Source organism: Salvia splendens, chromosome 8 (assembly GCF_004379255.2).
Source record: "Salvia splendens isolate huo1 chromosome 8, SspV2, whole genome shotgun sequence".
Taxonomy (NCBI): domain Eukaryota; kingdom Viridiplantae; phylum Streptophyta; class Magnoliopsida; order Lamiales; family Lamiaceae; genus Salvia; species Salvia splendens.
The window spans coordinates 31,803,703-31,817,568 of NC_056039.1; the positions used below are offsets into that span (position 1 = coordinate 31,803,703).

Genomic DNA, 13,866 nt, shown 5'->3' on the forward strand with positions numbered 1-13,866 from the left:
TAAAATTGAAGAAAAGGTGAAAGGTAGATAAGAGTGGTGACTTAGTAGTAAATATTTCTGGTGGGGGTTTGAATTACCAAAATCACAATAATAAATGAAAAATCATTATTAACCCTACTAGAAAAAAAAAACATAAGGGGAAATTTAAAGGGCTATCAATAAGTTTTAATAATAATATATTCTGGCATACCCTAATTAGGAAACAAATACTACTCCAACGACGTCGTGTGCTCCTATTCTGAAATATTTTTGTCTTATATAAGAAAAAACATTTGTCAGTGACTGGATACATATGTCTTTGTTTGATTGTAAAGTTTTATACCAGAACATATCGTATGTGTCAGTTTCTTAAATATGCACGCAAAGAGAATAGGATAAGAAAACAGAAAAAAGAAGATGATAAAAAGCTAAAACAGATTCTAGCAATTTTATATATATCCATGAGATTTAATATTTCTTTACACACTCATGGCTTATAGTTATACTATACTATGTATTTGATCAAAGAATTTATCAGAAATAGAGGCCATCACAAAAATATGATCTTACAAATATTTTCAGTAAATGTGGTCAAACAAATCCCACCATCTCCTTAAAGACTCATCTAGTGCAGGTGAGTTTGAAAGGTAATATGCAGAAAAATCCTCTTCCAAATCTGCACAAACATTATGACATGAAATTTATGTGCATTGAAGAATTAAATAGAAGGATGAAAACACAGATTTATACTCTAATATTTACGAATAGACGAAGAAGAATCTTAGACGTTGCTCCCTAGAGATCTGGATGAATCAGACCGGCTGCTGGAACCGGAATGACATTTTGTCCAGCTCCAATGCTGAAAGCAATCCAATGGTATCACCTGCACATCAACAGCCATCAAAATAAAACACACAGCTACGGGTAGGGAGGGAAGGGAAGAACCTTCCAGCAACTTCCGCGGTTAAATCTGCTGTGAATGCCCTCCAGCCGAGGAATGATCTGCCTAAACGTCGGCCTATCAGCTGGATTTTCACTCCAGCACTCTTCGATCAACCTGTAACAAGTCGTTTATTACACAATCATGCTGACATGGCATCACTATCATTGCAAGAACTAAGAACTGCAGCCACCAATCTGTCTTAAATTCAAATACTTTTATAGTTTGGTTGCTTCATCTTACTCTTTAAGACCATTGGCATACAATTTCATTGGGGCCTTAAAAGGAGGGCGTTCTTTTGCAACACAAGATTTTGGCACTTCGTGTTCTTGCTTCGTACTGAACGGAGGGCATCCCTCAATAAGCTAAGGTTGACAACCACAAAAATATTTATTTGTTAATGCAAAATCTTACAGTACCAATCATACTATGTAGCAGACAGAGACAGAGACAGAGACAGAGACAGAGACAGAGACAGAGCATGCAATTCAAATATTAGAATGCTCTCTCTGCACAGGGAACACATGTATAGAAAGCAACTGAATAGGAGTAAATTGTGAGAAGAAGCAAATCCGACATCGCTGCCACATAAGAAACCGTGTCTGAAACGTGGTCATTTCTTTCATTGTGAACAAACCAAACTCAGTGCTACTATATGCTCGTGAAAAAGAATCCAAAATTCAAAATGTACAATAAGAGAAGACTCAAATTGGAGCTTGCAAACCAACCACAAGTACCTTCTCAAACCTAGCATGTAAGTGAGAAAGTCCATTACCTCCTGTAATATCAAGGCAAATGAGAAAACATCTACTTTGGTATCGTAATCTTGATTTCTGAAAACCTCGGGAGCCAGATAACGACCTGTTAATACCGATGTAACATTAGACATAATAAGTAATTAACTGTAATACAATGAAGTCGAATTCACCTAAGGATAGTCCAACCAAAAAAATAGTGAATGTTTTATGCCAAAGACTTCAAATAGGAATTTCTGCCTTATGCACAATGAAGAAGCTATTATAGCAAGTAGGTCAAACATCTGGCATACTTACAGGTACTATCTTGACAGGGAAGAGGCCTCTCTTCTTTAACACTTTTTGCAACTTTAAGAAGCTTGCTAATTCCAAAATCTGCAACTTTCAGGTGTCCAGAATCATCCCGCAAGATATTTCTGTTATCTTAGTCAAAATAGAAAACAAAATTCTATACGAAGTTACTGAATGAAACCAAAATGAATCTGATCAAGGCGGTTCATCATATAACATAGAAGTTGGAAACCAAAGCTTACGAAGGTTCAAGATTACGATGAATAATAGCTCCAGGTCTACGTTCATGCAAATAGTTCATTCCCCTGCAAGACCAAGTACCGTTTTGATTCAGTTCTCAGATTCAGAAATATTTTTATCTAATTCCATCTGAGAAATTTGTTTGTTCATAGTGGAATGAATGAGTAATTCCACCCCAAGAATTCTTTAAAAACCAACTACACCACCCAAGTTAATAAATCCTCGCCCTGAATTATTCAGACAAAAAAAGTTAACATAGCTACTTGAGTTTTCATATTTTCTAACAACCTGGCAATATCCATAGCTAATCTGATAGCTTTTGCAGGTTTTAGAGAACCTTTTCTTTTTAAATATTCGTGAAGGTCGCCCTGCACATGCAAGGAACAAGTATGATTCTGACGTCAAGATTGATCATTCAATGATCCACAAAAAGACCACAGAACTCGATAGCAAAAAAGAAATGTTCCTAAATCCCGATTGATACCTTTGGTAAATATTCAGTCACAATCATCATAGGACTACTTTGTGTCACGGCACCAATAAACTGGACGACATTGGGATGCCTTATACTCAGAAGCAAGGAAAGCTCGTCTCTAAATGACCTTCTGCAGAAACACAGTGACTTAGAGAACAGCGAATTGAACGGTGCATAGGTTTTTTCACAGCTTCATCAATATTGAATGTGAACTTGTCCCCATGATAGTCCAAGCACATAGTACCATCAAACACATCAATAATGGTTTTTGCAGAAGTTCCAAAAAATGGAAGCGCTTGTTAAAAGGATCTCACACTTTATTCTCGTCAGCAGCCCCTTCATAGAATACCTTCACAGCAACTTTTGTTCCAGCCCAAGTAGCTAACTTAAAGGTTCCCTGGGAAAGTTTTCTTACCATCAGGTCAACAGTTATAAAAACTTGGATAGAAAAATGAAATAGTATGACTTAACAATGAATGTGAACTAAATGATAAATCTTGCTCCATAGAAAGAGAAACATAATATTGAAATTCAACTGAATCAGTGTTATGATTAAAAAAAATTCTAATCAGACTTATAAACTATAAGCACAAAGCAACTTTCTCTTCTGTAGTAAATCATGCTAAACAGAACAGAGACAGAGTGGTGATAAGAGTAAAGTACCTTGGTAATTTCTATACTGTTTGTAAGATCAATTTCTTTAGGATCAATCTCATAATCAGGTAACTGACCAGGATTTTCTACCTGCATCGGAGCCAACTAAAACAGAAAACCACAAGCAGTTATCATCAAGATATGTAGAAGAAACAGAAATAGTCTACAACTTTCATCCTTCACTCGATGAAAAGACACGACTCATAGACAAAAGGACTCACCACTTGCTTTGCACCGTGTTCCTCCAATAGTTTGATCACATCATGATTCTTATAGTGTATGGCATCTGCAAGAGGCTGTTTAAGCAAGTTCAGTTTGTTGTAAATCATTGACAATAATATTCACCAACAATTTCACAATTAATCACATATATTCCAAAAACATCAGCTAAATCATCCTCTAAGAAACAATACAGTATAAAGAATTAAGTTATACCGTGCCGCTCCAGCGGTCTTTGAGGTCTACATGAGCTCCATTTTCAAGCAACAGCTTAGCAACATCACTGAATCCCTGGCAGGCGGCGATGTGAAGCGCAGTCCGATTATCGATATCACGGAAATTGACGTCAGCGCCAGAGTCTAGAAGCTCCTTGATGCCATCCAAATCTCGCTCATTGGTCAAATACATGAGTTTCAAGCCAGGATCAATATCACTCACATCGTCACCGTCGTTGTTTTTCTCTCCCGGCGCCATGGACGATTGGGGTAGAAAGAGTCAATAAACCCTTTTCCGCAGCAAAATCACCTGCTCTTGATCCAGATTTGGCACACCAATAATCAAATTTGTAGTGATTTTATCAAATACTTATAAAGTAAACTATCAAGATTTTTCAAAGCGATTCAGTCAATCAGATCATGATGATCACCCCCCTTTGCCTGAAGCCACAAACTGTTGAAGGAATTTTCTTCTTCATGCAAGAGATGTGAAACGTGGTAGGTGGTTAAAGGATATTTAAAACGCTGGAGGAATTTTATCTTTGATCGGTAAAGATCAAAAGCTACAAAAGATAAACCCAAAATTCAACCAGCAAGATTGCGTTTCTTTCACATTTTCCACCTTTTTTATGCTTTCGGTTTACCCGACAAAATCAAATGCGCTTTAGAGCATCCACAACCGTGCTCTTGCCAGCGGCACGGTTGTGGGCCCGGGCGGTACTATTCATGCCTGCTCTCTGGCAAGAGCACAACACCCACAACTGTGCTCTTCCGCAAGGACGAGCACAATTAATATAAAATTCAATTACACAAAAACATTTTCATAATACTAAAATTCATTAAAAAAACCACAATAAAAATAACAAATTACAAATAAAATAAAAAGACATAATTAAAATCCTAAAAATTAAAAATTACATAATTAAAATACTAAAAATTAAAAATTACATAATTAAACTCCTAAAAATTAAAAATTACATAATTATTGGCTAATATAACCCGAGGAAGACTACGCATCCGGCGGCACCAACCCCAATTGTTTTTGGAGACTCAATATCATGGACTCGTGCGTTTGAAGTTGCGTGGGGGTCATAGTTGACCTATCGGCCATATTGAGTTGGGCCAAAAGGGCCCACAACGAGTTGTTCGGGGGTGGAGGTGGAACATAGGGTGCGGGTTCGGGAGCAGGGGCAGATGGAGTCGCGGCGCGACGTCGTTCGGCCGCCGCCTTCTTCCTACCTTGCGGTCGGCGTCGGGAACCGCTTGGTTGGGCATCGGGGCTACCCAAGTTAGCTTCGGCGAGTTGGCTAGCCACTTCTTCGCCGGCGTCGGATAGGGATGCCGACCGTGAGCGTTTGGAGGGTGTTGAGAGGAAGATGAAAATGGATATGAGAGATTGATGATGAGAATTGTGTAGTGAAAGTGTGAATTTTTTGGAGTGAAATTGGGGGTATTTATAGATGAAAGTGTGTATTTTTGGGGTAAAAAAATAAAAAAAAATTAAAAAGTGGGGAAAAACGGTTATAAACGGATATAATTTTTTGGGGAAGTGAAATTTTTTTTTTTTATTTTTTATCGATTTTTTTAATAAAAATCCGATTTAAAAAAAAATAAATAAATAAATGTTTGAAACCAACGGCTATGCCGTTGGCGAATGGGAGACCGCCACGTGTGCGTCCGCTGGCACGGACGTGCTCGATACATCGAGCAGCGCCGTGCCAGCGGCGCGGTTGCAGCGGTGGCGGTCCTTCGCCTTGCCGCTGGCACGGACGGCGGTGGCGACAACCGCCACCGCTGCGGATGCTCTTACAAATCCAGTGATTAAACCTTATGCTTTTCATATTAGGAGTGTCGGATTATTTAGATTACAAATTTTTAATTGTATTTTAAATATTTGGATTTTGATTAATTCAATGTATTAGAGTTAGTTAATGATCATTGACACATTGATTTTTTTAGTATATAAAATTAAAATGAAACATGAATATATTTTAAATGAGAATTTGAATTTTTTGAGTTATTAATCTTAGTTAAGAGGGTTCGAACAAGGCAAATTTGTTAGTCTTCGATTCCAATCACTTTTAACATTCCTTGTTCAAGTTTACAAACCACTTCAAATCAAAAAGCAAGTAGAAATAGCAACCAAATGTTAAAACACACACACACACACACACACACACACACTTTAATTAACAAACACTCGTATCAATCTCTTGTCACGGCGACTGGTTTACACACTGCAGCTCACGCAGTTTGGCTCCCCTGCCTATACTTATAGAGATTTTGCTTCAAGATTGTCATGTACTCCATCCCGTCTATACTCTGACTGCAAAGCTGCAGCTATTTGTATAAACTTCTTAGTGAAGCCAATTTTTACTCAATAATATCTACCTTTTGTTTGCCCAATAAATTGTTTTCCCGCTAAAAAATGTGCCACATAGGCATCCAAAAAACTCTCACTTTAGATATTGATAGATGTGACTATCATAGTTCAGACTCCGTTCATCCATGCTAATATATTTTTTTATTATAGACCATGAATATGCATATTCAAATACAATTGTCAAGTTTGTTTTTATAACTTATATATAAGTACTACTATAATAAATAAATCTCAACATTGTTATGAGTTGTGACATGTAATTTTTATTATTCACGTGAATTAATAATCACCGATATATCAAGAAAAAATAGATAGGCATAAACGATAATACGAGACAACCATACATATATATATATATATATGATTGTGATCAAGATAGAACCATTCTTAAACGTAGAACAAATGCCAAACGGAGGTCGTTAGATCTTTTAATCCAATGGTGTTGATTTGCACAACAACTTCCCATTACAACCAAAACTATTATTAATGGGTGAATGCAGATAAGTGAAAAAATAAAGCATGCATGGACTCTTCTTCGTTTCATTCATTCTTCCATCAACATGTGAGTTTTTTCACATGTTGAGTCCGGAATGTCGTGAAAACATAGTCTAATATGTATGATTTTTAATCTTGACCGTCATTTTTTCCTCATCCAATGAATAAAATATGTTCGTGAGAATGTCAAAATTAGCATGGATTGACAACATAACTCAGATCTCACCGGTCCTTTTGTTTCTGTTTTCGTGTTGATCTCTACTTTTTTATTCCTAGTGATTTTGGATTGAACGTTACTTTTCATTTATAATAAATCGATGCCTTAGTTTTTGTATTATCATTATTCTGTTTTAAACTATATTACTGTAAGTAAACTCATAACAAGTTAAAGAATTATGATTAGTTTGTTTAACTAGAAAATAATGTTATTGTGGACTTTACTATTTCTAGTAATATAGCTACAGAAAAGATATTTTTTACAGATTACTATTTTAAAACATCAATAAAAATTAATAAAATACTAAAATATTGACAAAAACTGGGATAATATATTAGTACTATTTTTTATAGAATAATTTAGAATAGTCAAAACTAAGATTAGTTTAGTCAAATGCAAATACAGTCTGGGTTTAGGATTTGAATGTGGGTACGCCGCTTTGAATATGTTGATTTAGTAGTATTAATTAATCATAGTGAATTTTTTAAATAAATGACAAAGAATTATAGTGAGAAATAGTAATATTTAGTAATACTATTATTTATTTTTTTATATATATTTAATTTATTTTTATATATTAAAAGATATTATATTTAAATTAAAAATTTCATAAAAGTTGAAGTTCAAATTATTAATTTTGCTCATTTATTCGAAGTTACAGAGAAAGTAATAAATCAAGATTATTTTAAAAAAATTAAAAAAATTAAAATTATTAATATATTAAAATTAAATTGAATATATAAAATATGCTTTTGGTGAGAATGGTGAATATATTTCTTAATTATTTCAACGGGCCAACACTATCGTTGTATGCAACAATCGTACTATTTTAATAAATTATATCCGTCCCCTTTTTGAGGTTTGCATTATTGCATCAGCAAACCATTTGGCTAATGTACTATTTTTAAGGTTTGCATTATTTAAGTACATTTTGTTTGATTCTCTATGATTAACTATTTAATAAGTAGGTTGAGTTTTGATAATGAAATATTTAAAAAGAAATAAAAGATTAATGGAACAAAGAAAGGAGTAAAATATAACCCAAAAGGGTCAACAAATCTCAAAATATTTGGCTAATAAAAAGTCTAACTTCTGAAAGAGGGAAACTGAATCAAGAAAATTGATAGTTTAAGTTATGGTTACAACATAGATCAGTATCCACGTATGAAATTGTCGGATTATGGACCTAGTAAGATTAGATTTAATTAATTCATTTATATGTGAAAAATTAAGTAATTACATGAATAATAATATAAATTAGGGCATGAGATTTGCTGATAGGTAAATTATTTTCGGTCTTTATTACAAGCTCCTTTTATTTTATTCCAATAGGTTTATTACTTCATTCCGGCACGTAATACCTTGAAATTATAGTATGTTTTTACTTACTTCCAGTAGGTTTTGAAATGATTCAACACACGTTTCATTCGAATTCATTGAATTGATTTTTTACTTTATTTACTTTAAAAAATACAATTCATTCCAGTAGGTTTATTACTTTATTGGACAAGGTTTTTACTTCATTCCGGTAGGACTTCAAATGCTTCTACACATACTTCATTCAAATAATTTATTACATCATTCCATGTGCTAATTACACCATTGAATTAGGCTACCATTTCATTTTGTTGTCATAGCTGGAATTTCGAGACTATCACAACATTGACGGGATGATCTTGACGTCTCTGTCCACGAGTATGTACTGGAATGAAGTAATAATTCTATTGGAATGAAGTAAAAATCTACTGGAATGAAGTAATATATTTTGTAATGAAGTTAAATATTCCTAATATCTTTTGACTTATTTTCCATGGATTAAAGTAAAATAGGCTTGTGATGAAGGCAAAAATAGCTTATACATCAGCGTATCTCATCCATAAAAAACTAGATCTAAAAATTCTAATTTGATTTAGTTCTGCAATTCTGTATTAAGGAGTGAATTTGAGACTCTAATTGACTAACCATAAAGAGAGGCAAATACTATACTATCTCACTTGTAGGTTATAATGCTACTTATGAGTTATGATCCACAAAAATAACCGAACCGATTGTTTCACTTCATCCTTGTACATAACTTATTCTTGGACTTATTACCTATCGACCTTAATTTTTAATTTTAAGAACTAATTACATATCTAATACTCCATCTGTCCACGATTAATTGACATAATTTTTCCTTTTCATCCATCCATCAACAATTAATTGACTTGTTACTTAGACTACTTCTGATAATGAGCTCTAATATTCCACTGGCTCAGCTCACTTATATTTTATTATATAAAAGCAAGTCTAATATTTTATTAACTTTTTTCACTAACTTTTTACTATATTTCTTCAATCCGAACAGAGTCAACTCATATAAATTAATCATGAGTGAACGGAGTACTTCAATTTTGATAAGTATATAAAACTACTATTGAACATATTCAAATCTGAACAAAAGGTATATTAATTTGGTTCATGAATCATGATATGAACTACTGCTAGTATCGTGTGGTCATTAGATGGGCTGATCACGGGCCTAGTTTCAGGTTGATGCTAGATTCATAAAATTGCCCAATTAAAAATTCACTACAACTAACGAGCTCGGCCCAGCCCAAGCCCCTTCTGTTTCTCTGATCTAGGCCTGGATTGGAACTTGACAACTCTAGATACAATCATACAATTCAATAAGTATATTATTAATATTTTTATGATTTCTACGAAATACAACAAAAACTCAAATGAAATGAGGCTGCAATGTATATAGAATATCACCTCTAATAAAAGTACTAATGTTTCGATTTAGGGCCATAACAAATTCGAAGCCCTTTATTAATTGTCATTTTAATAGTATTAATTAATATTATAATCGTCTATTTGTAGTTGCTTTGGACGTCGGAGATGGAGCTGACGCGGTGGAGACCGGCGGCGGAGATGAATTTGACCTTACCGGCGGTAGGAAATCCAACTACAATCTCACACAGTGGAAGTGTAACCACCGTCTCCTTCCCCTTGACCCCGGAAAGCTTGGAGACGTGGCGCTCTTTGAGCAAATCCGTCACTACGACGTCGTAATAAACCTGTAGGGATCAGACAATTCCGGGTTCACTATTTACCGAGACCTCTTTGGTCTTGTTACAAGATGGCTCAGTCAAACCATCAACCAAGCGACTGATGTTACAAGATAACTAGCTATTACAGTTATTAACAAATAGCTAATCCTAGAAGCAATCTTGAGCTTGACAGCTCCAAGATCCTATGTAAGTACCTGCACACTCAATACCCAAGTTAGTAACACAAGGTAACAGATCCAATCGGATCTTGGTGCAAACAATTAAGAAATACAGTAAGGAACACAAGTGAACAACAGTCAACGGCTCAGACACCCGCCGAAGACACAAGCCTATTCTCCAGAACACCGATCCAAAGGAGCACAGCCGAATCTCTCAGTGAATCACCTCACACTCCAGATTCCAGGCCTAACCGACTCCTACACACCAGATCTAAACCGTTCAAGAATAGTCTCTCACAGAAAACCTCACACCAGAAACCCTAGCTCTCTCAAAACATCAGCAACCGAAGTGGTTGCCTGCTAAACTACTGTAGCAAGGTCTACTACACTTCCAACCGTGAGAAATCACAAGGAAACCGCCGGAGAACCGTCGGCGAAGAAAGCAACAGAGAAGAGAAGAGAGAGCATCTCAGAGCTTCGAGAGAAAGAGAGAGAGAGTGTTTTGAAACGAATGAATAAACCAAAGAGACTAACCTCTCACATAACAAACACATCTCGCAATCCAATGGCTGAACACAAGGATCCGGGTGAGAGGAACACGTGGCGGCATCTAGAGTGAGAGATGTGTGAATTGGGTCAAGCCCAATTCAGATACACATGGGCTCCAGAAAAAATATAGGCCCAAATGAAGGTCCACCATAATTCAACAAAACCCTCGCCGTTTTGCTCATCTTCCGCTCGGTTTTGGCTCTCTGCCGAATCCAGAAGAAGCCGGTGGCGCGGTTGAACCCAAGCTCTTCGAACTCCACTGCCTCAACCTCCGCCACCTGAAACAGGCACCGAGAACTCGTCGAGAAGTTCTAGAAACTTCTGCTTGCAGGTGGCGGAGCCGCGGTAGATCTCGGCGCTCTTGCGTTGAGCTTCGATCTCTTTCGACATTTTCTTAGATTTTGATTGTTATTTTTTTTTCCTTCATTCTTTGTTAGGTTTTTATAAATCATTTTTAGCGGTATTTTTGTGGGCATCACGAATTAATTGAGTTGTATTGAGTTAATTAAATATAACTAAATTTGTGACGTGAATGAGAACATTGCATGACAAGATTTCATTGTTTTCCTTGTGTAATTTCTTCCGTTGTGCAATTCAATGATTCAAATTAGTAATAGACTAAATAATCTTCACTTGGTCACATTTTCCTCTCCTATAATATAGAGATACTCTACCTTGATAATTTTCTTTCAATTAGTGATATTTAATCATATTATTTGTTTAACTTTTTCTATATTTAAAACGAGATTCATATTGATCTATATTACGTCATTCTATTTGTTTTCGTCGTTATTAGAGACAATAACAAATTGATTTGTAGCCTGTAGGAATACTACTTTTTGGATTTCCATGAAACGTATGTAGTTTTTCTTTTAGAACATGACTCCATGTACAATATAGTTTATATTTCAATATTCAAATACTTTTACTTAAAAAGTCAACTTATATTCTGGCGAGACTCATACTTATACTAGTTATTTTCTTAAAATATGTGTTCATCAAATAATGCGTATTACGGAGTACTCGTTGAAAAGGTTGAGTACGTAATATATATGTAGATAATTTATAAGCTGTCATTCTAGCTAGGCTGTGATACGAACCTCTATTATTCTATTACTCCCTCCGTCCCGCACTACTTGCACTTATTTCCTTTCTGGGCGTCCCAAGTTATTTGCACTCTTTCCATTTTTAGTAACAATTTATACCTACAGCCGTAATTGTTGACTTTGTCTATCACCCATTCCTTAATCTCCGTGCCCAAAAGGAAAAGTGCGAGTAGTGCAGGACAGAGGGAGTATTATTTAGTTTATATATTATAGGGATTTAGCATATCTTTTTCTATATCTTTGTTTTCTTGTTCATTAAGTCAGTAGCATTATAAATAGGATAGACTGTTATCTTTTTTATTCATTCAATCAATTAATGAAATATTTTCTCTCCCAAAGATAACGTGTGTTTTCCAATCCTAATTTTGAATTCCCTCCGCCGATCCTAATTGGACAACGGAGTATTCTATCAATCGCCGAGTTATCTGCCCGACGGGAGCGACTCCCGCGCACAGAAACTCCGCCATCGTCCGCCGAGCCAGTTGGCCACCAGAAATTTATCTCCACCGCCGAGCAAAACTCGCCGCCGGTGCTTGTTAAGGGAAACACCCTTAACAATTGGTGCTTTCATCGTGATCTCACCCTCCCACCATCTCGAACCGAAGCTACACCGCTGCCCGACGGAAAACATTCCGCGCACAGCAACTGCTTTGGTTGTCGAGTCCCGCCTGTCCGCCGAGCCCTAGCCGCCGGACAACACTACTTCTGCAACGCCCAACGGGAAGGATTCCCGTGTGCCGCGTCGAAGTCAGACGATCATCATCCACCACAGCCACGCTTCAGTCCGTCGACATGTCATACGACTACGCCAGTTATCGTCGTCGTCAATACGACTTCCCTCAGGCCACACAGCCATTCCGTCCCTACCAGCCGCTCCAACCTCGCCGTGTAACCTGTTGGGACCCTCCAAGCAGCCGGGTGGAAGTACTTCATCCGCCGTCTTGGCCTGATCCAGAACCACCCTACGTCTCACACCACGTGGATCCACCTGATCGTCGCCCACGGCCGAGATACCCGCCCATCGGGTACCGCGATCGCGCGCAAGACACTTGGCCCCGACACCGCGGGGGCTACGTCGAGAGAGGTGGCCACCTATCTGATCGCGGAGAGCATCAGACCCAATTAGGGTTTGATCGCTACCCGACAACCGCAACGCAGCGGCTGGGACCCACCGGCGCAACAGCAGGACCGCGGCTACCCGACCGTTGACCGGCCTCGACGCTCGGAGACGTGCTGGGACCAACCTCGCCCTCGGGAGGAGGTGAGAGCGCGAGTCCAGCCCGCCTCCCACCAGCCCCGCTACTCCACCGAAAAGCCAACGCGGAACCTGTACAGTCAGCCCGCATGTGTGACCAGTCAAACTCCGGAGCAGCCACGCCTGCCGCTAATACGGGTCTCCCAGGCGGAGAAGTCAGAACGGTCCAGGTTGGGTCTCTGCTGGCACTGTCCCGAGAAATGGGTGATGGGACATGTGTGTAAACAACGCATTCTCTGTTATGCGGATGACGGGGAGGAGTTTGAGGAGAACATTCAAGATGAGAATTTAGCCAAAGAGAAAACTGATAATACTCCCACGATAGTATTCGGTGATGATGTTCCCAATGACATTACCGATGTTCACAATGATGGCGCTCCTCTTGATGTTCCAAACAACGAGTCCCTTGGAGAGTTCGTCAAGAACAAATGGATTATCAAGAACGACAATGAGCCACCGCAAGTGCTCATTGGGGTATATGATGAGAAGATTGGTGAAAAGGAGGAGACATTGCTAGAAGATAAAGAGGAGGATGGTTCTATTGGTGAAGTGGAGAAGATAATCGCCTCGCTCAATGTTGGTCAAGTGTCATCCAAAAATGTTGTTGGAAATTGTGGGGGCAAGAAAGGAGATGGTGCTTACACCGATTTACCCGTAATTGCTTGTGTCTATGAGGATTTGAATGTCGGTGATGTTCCAAGTATGAATCATCGATCAACATCGCTCGACAAAGATGCAAGGTTGATCCCACCGAGTAATGACATGCCATGCTTGGGCATTCTGGGAGGTGTGGACAAGCTTTTCGATTTGGCAAGGAATTTTTTCGACAAAGTTGGGTTTCCTTTGTTGATTTTTTATGGAAGTGAAGAAGAGAGACGT

General features: G+C 37.6%; 1 protein-coding gene across 4 annotated transcripts; it reads right to left on the minus strand.

Moving 5' to 3' along the window:
* Positions 1-397: 397 nt before the first annotated feature.
* Positions 398-4,375, minus strand: LOC121745400 (integrin-linked protein kinase 1-like). 4 transcript variants are annotated; one of them, XM_042139289.1, is made up of 13 exons: positions 3,770-4,375; positions 3,556-3,630; positions 3,344-3,439; positions 2,995-3,077; positions 2,690-2,810; positions 2,494-2,573; positions 2,208-2,270; positions 1,972-2,090; positions 1,695-1,789; positions 1,163-1,284; positions 925-1,036; positions 742-862; positions 398-655 (listed from the first exon to the last, which is right to left on the minus strand). In XM_042139289.1, the coding sequence occupies exons 1-12, from the start codon at positions 4,025-4,027 to the stop codon at positions 761-763; spliced, it is 1,326 nt and encodes a 441-aa protein (XP_041995223.1). In that variant the 5' UTR covers positions 4,028-4,375; the 3' UTR covers positions 398-655; positions 742-760. The 4 variants fall into 4 exon arrangements, with proteins under 4 accessions (XP_041995223.1, XP_041995222.1, XP_041995221.1 ...); XM_042139288.1 differs by having other exon boundaries at positions 730-862; positions 3,770-4,374; XM_042139287.1 differs by having other exon boundaries at positions 398-862; positions 3,770-4,374.
* Between the last annotated feature and the right edge of the window lie 9,491 nt (positions 4,376-13,866).